The sequence below is a fragment of the Charadrius vociferus genome, unplaced genomic scaffold (assembly GCF_000708025.1).
Source record: "Charadrius vociferus isolate BGI_N301 unplaced genomic scaffold, ASM70802v2 scaffold266, whole genome shotgun sequence".
Classification (NCBI taxonomy): Eukaryota; Metazoa; Chordata; class Aves; order Charadriiformes; family Charadriidae; genus Charadrius; species Charadrius vociferus.
In genome coordinates, this window is record NW_009649114.1 from 3342266 (window position 1) to 3349610 (window position 7345).

The 7345-nt window shown below is 42.3% G+C and overlaps 1 protein-coding gene across 1 annotated transcript in view; it reads right to left on the reverse strand.

The window, feature by feature from the left end:
• Positions 1-1521: 1521 nt before the first annotated feature.
• Positions 1522-7345, reverse strand: part of LOC104289384 (chromosome unknown open reading frame, human C6orf106) — a 24468-nt gene continuing 18644 nt past the window's right edge. The window contains 1 exon segment of the mRNA XM_009888319.1: positions 1522-2086. Coding sequence (XP_009886621.1) covers positions 2051-2086 — 36 coding nt within the window. The 3' untranslated portion in view covers positions 1522-2050.

The window sequence follows — 7345 nt, forward strand, 5'->3', positions numbered from 1 at the left end:
ATCCAAGGCAAAATGATGTTACAGGACAAGAGCCGAACACTACGGCTGTGCTGAGCAGTGCAGCACCACCTTCCATGGGTTCACTCTGGATCTTAACACTCGCCCAGCTCCAGCAAGCTGCCGAGACAGACCCAGGTGCTCACCAAACTGCACGTGTAGATGGCTAGCAGCCCAAATCCTGCAGTGCCTCTTTCATGCCGATAGTTTCTTACATTATACTTGTTTCTCCCAGCAAACAGACTTTTTGAAGGGAGACTTCAGATAACAGCGACCTTTAACAACCAAACCTCTGAAATATAAACAAAATCTATCGCCCAGTTCTTCCTCTGTTGGATACAAGGAACTCCCACTGTCCTCCAGAAGATCCATCTGTATGCACCAAGGTAAGAGTGCCCTTGGTAGCTGCAATGAAAATGAATCCCCCATTCAAAACCAACCAAGAAAATAAAAGTAGTGAAGAGCAATCAGTGTAAAGCCACACACCATGCAGCAAACCTGCGCTCTGCTCCAACAAGGAGAACAAGAGTCTTCACTGGAAGGATTTGGAAGAAGGTAGCGGGAGCTTTGCATGTTACTGCATCTTTGGCAGATGGCTGTTCCAGCCTTGTTCAGGTTTCTGAGTACGATGGTGTCCCCTCACCTCACTCCCTTTCAGCGGGATCTGTGATGACTGCCACCGCAGCACTGGAGCCCATTCTCCCTCCACTCACACTGGACTTCCCAATCCATAACTGGAGGAAGATACATTGGAGGAACAGCAGAGCAACCCGCATCTCTAGAGGAGCAATCCCTCCCCTAATACCAAGCCCTGGAGAAGGTAAGAGCCTCAACGAAGCAACAAGCCAGGACGATAAAGGCGAATGAATACAAGGCGACAGAGTGAGATCCAGCTGATGATGCTAACTCTTGCTCTGCATTCAAAAACGCAAACAATTAGCCTCTAAGCTAATACTTTATCACAGGAGAAATGAATGCAAACTTATACTCTGTAAGAGAGATGGGAGATTCAAAATTAAAAGGACATGGCTTTCGTAAAGCTTTGCAACTACTACCAAGTGAATTACAGCTACAGAAGAAGAGTTTCCTCTTGGCACAAGACTGATACGCTTGCTTGGTTGCTCTAGGCACAGCTACTGTACATCAAGAGTTAACAAAAAGGTATTTTAAAATGCTAACCACATAGGACAGCTCTGGAACTTTAATAAATCTGTTCCTTATTAATATGGGTGTGTATTTGGATGTACTTCATGTACAAGGGGAAGGGAAATGAGCCCTCCATGTTATCCTACAAGTCCCAGAGTCTTTCTCTCCAACTTTGACACCAAGACCTGGTCTTCAGCATGGTTTCCAACAACATGCAGGACAATTAACAGCAACACCCAAACCAAAAGGAAAGAAATAAAAGAAGATAAAAAAAGTCAGTAACTAAAACCAGCAGATGATATTAAAAATGTAGAGCTGGGTGCAGACCCAACCTGTCATTAAAACATGTCTGACAAAAAGAAATCACTGCACAAACCCCAGAAGATGCTAAGCAAATTCCCATTCGGTAGCAAGCAAAACATGACAGTTCCGTAAAAATGCACGCTGTCCCTTATTTAAAAAAAAATATGAACAAGAAACAAACAGAAATTAAACATTTGCTCAAACTACAACCGCTCTGTATGCAAAATATTTTTTTAAAGATGGCTTTTTCATTTTCATTTTTTAAACTTCTTTTAAGCTACCTAATTATGTGTGAGAATGATTTCTAAATTAAAAAAAAAAAAACAACCCCATGGTGTTGGTATATTTTCTTTCTCATAGCATTTAACAACACTCCTGAAATCCAGCATTCACACATGCATACTTAGATTTTGTATTTTCCTCTGGAAACAGCTAGTCTTAAGTTATTGGGCTTTTGTTTTTTCTTCTTTATCCAGAACACGAAGGCAGAGAAGGGGGGGTCCACGTTGTGTCTGTCTGCCACATGAATCCCCCTCCCTTCCCCCAAAAGTCAGTTCTTTGTTAAATTCTCCTCTTGTCGATACCCGTTTTGTGTTTTTGTGTTTTAAGACTGTCCGAAGGGATAAGGACCGTGGAAACCCTGAAAGAAAGTTGGAGACATAATCAATTTCAATAGGCAAGAAATAAAATTGATCATCGTACCCCTACAAATACTGACCATCCCATCCCAGTACTTCTAAACCAACTGCAATCCTTTTCCCCGCAATGTGACCTTTGCTGTCCAGCCTTACAAAACACTCCTAAAAACACAGGTTTCAGTGCTTCTAGCTGGTTTCCCCAGAGATGTCAGATGCTATTCACTTACCTCTTTCAGGTGTTATTTAGGCCAGGTAATAGCCAAGTGTTACTGGGCCACAAAGTAACTTGTATTTTCTACACCACAGCAAAAACCCCCTATAGATGCTACAATACCTGGGAGGCCAAGCAACTGCAGTTTCACAAGTCTATTGTAAAGATTACAGCACACAGTTAAGTAGGAGGCTGTAAATTGGTAGAAGAGGGTAATAGAAAAAATATCAAGATTTGGAAATCCACATTCCCACAACTGCCACTTTTGCTCTCTCAGGATAACAATATACATTTTCCTCAAGTGAAAAATCAACCACCACATTCAACCAAGACAGTCACAAATTCTTACTACAGAATCCATTTTCCCTCCTTTACATCCTGAAGTGAGTCACCTAAATGACAGATCTAGTAACAGGTCTCAAATTAACAGGAACTCCTTTCTGCAATTTCTATTGTTCAAATCAGCTATCCAGGGTTTCATCAGGAAGCAAAAGCAAAGCGACCAGCAGGCAGGCAAGAGATCCCCCAGGTCACAGGGATATAAAGTTTATCATAATGACGAAGGTACTGACCACACACAAAATCCTCCTCAAGACCCAGACACAAACACAGGTCAAAAGTGAGACGAGGGAGAAAAACTCATTATATTTCATTGTCAAAGTTGGAAGCCCATTATGCAAATGCTTTTTCCAACACAGTCCAGCTTCTTTCCAGCATGCTGATGAGTAAGACAGCCAAGAGCCCAATTAACACAAAGTCATCCTCAGTCTTTAAGTGAAGCTCTGACTTCAGTTTTCACCATTTTGCCTTTAACAGGGCAAATCTCAAGGGAAATACGGTTTCCTGCATGTTCTCCTACAACTCTGCAACAACCTCGCTGTATGAGCCACAGAGCAACAAAGCAATCAGTCTAACACGACTCATAGAAATTATCAACTTCATTAGCTTAAGCCCAGTTGCAAAAACCCAAGTTCCAGAGCTCTGTTGTATATCTATGTTACAAAGGAAGTGCTGCAAGAAGCCTGTAATCTCGCTACAGCTGTTAAGACAAAAAAAAATAATTCTTTAGGATATATCAGATGGCAAAACACCAGACAATTGCAAAATGAAGCATCTATCATCAGCTCTCAAAATTCAACCAAGAGAGGGGGATTAGCAGACAATTAAACAGGACATCTCATGAACTGCACGGGAAGCATGGAAGACTGGAAACTTGGAAATTGCTGTTTGCAGACAGAAATACATGCAAGTGATGGAAAAACAAACACACTTCTACCGTAGGAATACGCTGCACTCCCGGTTTGTAAAGCAAGCTTTTCAAAAGATAAGACTCAGCAGACTCCAGCACAACAGTTCACCTCAGAAAGGAGATGCTCCCACCAAAATCAAGAGACTGAGATAGTCAACAACCCCAAGAAAATAGAGTCACTGAAAGAGGAGGAAGGGGAAGAGCAAAAAAGAAACATTAAAATAATGCGAACGGGTGCACAAAAAAACCAACCCAAAAGACACAGAAAGAAAGCAATGTTATAAGCAAGATCCTAAGCAGTCTCACCTCAAAGGGATTAAGCTATTGTACTTCTTGCTCTACAGAAGAAAAACAGGATTTGTTGCTGATTACCTGTACAGACACATTTGCCAGAATCTGCTTCATCTTTTCTTTACCTGCACATACGGCTTTGTTTGCAGATACTGACTGGCAAACCCTCCCGAGCCTCAGGAGAGCGGATCACACACCAGCTGCTCCCAGCCGCCTGCTCCCTCTGCCGGGGACGCAGCCCAGGCGCCCCGTCCCCTTCAGTCCTGTTCCTTAGGGTTTGTGTCGCAGGCAAAAAGCCTCGCTGATTTAAGGCGCGCACGCCGTAAGCCAAGACATCTGCACCACCCCATGACATAAAAGAATTAGCACAGTCCACAGTCTTCAGCTGAAGTCGGACAGGAGAAGAGTTCATCAGTCCTTATGTGTGCAGAGAGACCCTGGGAAGGGGCCATTAGCCTTGTTTCCAGGGAAACCCTCTGGATCTTCAGATACCGTTTTCTGCAGCATCTAATTTAAAGCTACACAATTATGCTAATCACGTGTTAATTAAAACCAGAATTTAGCTCACCTTCAGAGTGTCAGGTTACTAAGCATACACAGCTTTGTACCACTCGCTACACTGCACAGGCCGACATCCCCAGCTGAGCTTCTCCCACCAGCGATTCAACAACAGCCCCAGAATCCGCGCCCAAGGTTAGCTTCTCCTCATGCAACGAATTTCACCACGAAAAAGCCCAGAAATCTTTGCTTTTGGGATTGCTACTCTTCACTGCATTTCACTTACCCGTGAGATTTATTAGTGTATGTTAGAACTTACACAATTAAAAACCCCACTAGTTTCTTTTCTTTAAGATCAAGAGTAGACTTAGTTTAACAGGAGACCCTGAGCAAGAAACTGTTACTCCCCTCAGTGAAATGAGAATAGTTTCTCTCTTCTTCCTCACCAAGATGCAGGCTGTCTGCAGAGCAATTCTTTCTCATTACATTTATTCAATGTGCAGAGTGTAATAGCGCCTTGATACCTGAAAACTTCAGTTACTGCTGCAATGCAAATACCAAACTCCATCATACGGCATTTTCAAGAATACTTATCCCTTGTATGCAATATTTTACATCATAAACATGCAAAAATAATTCTGCATACAATTGCAGGTTTTTTTCCGAGTTATTTCAACTGAAGAGTTACTCACACTATTTTTGGTGAATTCTCTTCTATTCTCAAAATGAGATCACTGTCTTTATGAAAAGCTCAGCTGCAGCTTTGCAAATTTACTTTCAGTTCTTCCAATATCTTCCACAGAAGTAATTGCTAAGTTGCTAGTGAAAGCATACTGGCTATTCATATCGATAAATATGTGAGAACAGAGGAGCACGTGTTTTCAAGAAGAGACTTTACGTGACAATTATTGGTATAAATTATCATTTGACTTCTGTATCTAGAAGGGAATTGAGACGTTTTGGAAAGTTGAAGGCCTTTGTAATACCGAGCTCTTTAAATGAAGGCACCTGTGCTAGAAATAAAATGAAGATTAAGTTAATCTTTCATAAACCATCACAACACAGGCTTTCAAATAGCTATCTTTATTTCACCTTTGTGACTGAGTCAAGATCAATAAAAGGTACACTTCAAGAGAGACAGGAGTTTCTGAGGCACAGCTGCAGAGCAATACAGGAGTCTCCCAGTGTACACTGACAGTAGCATCACACATCGCTACAAGTCCCCGTTTCCTCGTCACCTCCTGGGCCGCTCCTAGCCAGCGCTTCTCCAAACTACGCACAGGTCTCTTGAATGACTTACGTAAACTGAACACAAACAGAAGAACAAAGTATTGAGCACTTTTTTTTTTTGTTGTTTTGTTTCATTCCATGCATGCTGTGCAAACATGGTGTGGCAGTTTAAGACCACCAGGAAGTGAGGAACCTTCTCCCAGCGCAGCCACTCGCAGGGCTGGTTTCCACGCACACAGCTGATGAAGTACAGGAGGGCTCAGGTACATGATTAAGTTACCGTGCAACAACTTAGCTCGTGTAACTTAATCAATGGCGTGCTTTTAGTCCGCAGAGATAAAAGAACAGGGAAAACTCTGTTGGCCTGCAATGGAGCAAAGTGAAGCTAAAATCAGATTATCTCACATTTCCCACAGTCCAAAAGCACACGGACTGGCGGGTTTCATGGATGAGCTAACATGCAGCACCCAAACACATTAGTCTTTCACCAGATAAGCAAACTAGCTCATGCAACACCAGTTTAGCCTGCAGATGCTATGCAGCAGTGTGGCTGTCCAAGAGTAGCTACGGTAGTTTTGAGTCCAACGTTCTCCCACTTTGTTCTAAAAGAATCTAAGCACGTGGTGACTAGCCCAGTTTGAAGCCCAGACACCAGGATGGACGGAGCTTCTCTTTGACACGGAAGCGAACATTTCTGGGGCACCTTCCTCAGCCACAAATATTAGTTTGGTACCCAAATAGTTTCCAGTGGAAAAATTTGTCTGAAGTTTACAGAGGTACTCCAAAACCAGGCAAATAGGAGTGCCCTGGTTTGGAAGAAGCACACATCTAGAAGCAGCAGCAACTTTTAAACTCAGAGGGGAAGGCAGTCAAAGGTTCTAAGGACAGAGAGAGGTTTGGTTTCCCCTTATGTATAGAAAGCTGTCAAGTAGCATGGATCAGAGTTCAGCGCCACACAGAATGAAGTATGAGGGGAAGCATAAATACAGCAGGAAAAAAGATGTTAAGATTTTAATTTTGTGAACTCCAAATACGCGTATATTTCACTGGGCCTTTAAGAGTAGCACGAGTAACACACAAAACAGATTAATACCAGACAAGCTGTAGAACGCCCTTTGCTATGGTGATAACCATGCGAATTGTTCTGTATAGGCAAATCTTTGCAGAATCAAGTCTTCTACATGTCGTTTTCTGCATTACGCAGAAAGCGGCAATTCCTCAATCCATATGGGCAACAGATTTAGATATATATATTTTTTTTTTACATATAGATGACAAGTACAATCTGAATGTCAGTATATGGCTATCCACTTCAGATCTTTTTAGACATTTAAACCTGTACGTTTTTTCCTTAGTTAAGAAATTTAACTCTAATTCCCCAGGCACTGTAAGACTGCATCTTGCACTTTTAATGTAAAAGACTGTCACAAGAGAGCAGCAGTGACCTCGACAGTGTTGCTATGAGACAGGAGCGAGTAAATAGAAGGAAGCTATATTAGCCTCATCTCTCTCGAGAATACAGAGAGAAAGCGATTGCCAAAGAGGAGAATAAAATACCCATGCATGGGTATATCTGGACTCTAATACAGCTCATCCCTATCCCGAGATAAGCATCCTATCCTGCACTTAAGCACATCTTTAATTCTAAGAACATGCAAAAACTCCACTGGGAATAGATAGAACAACACCACGCTTGAAGCAATGCCCTGAACACGGACCCTGATCTACAACCTTCCAGCAGTTTATTTGCTAAGGTGAGCAGCGTGGACCCAGGGAAAGCAT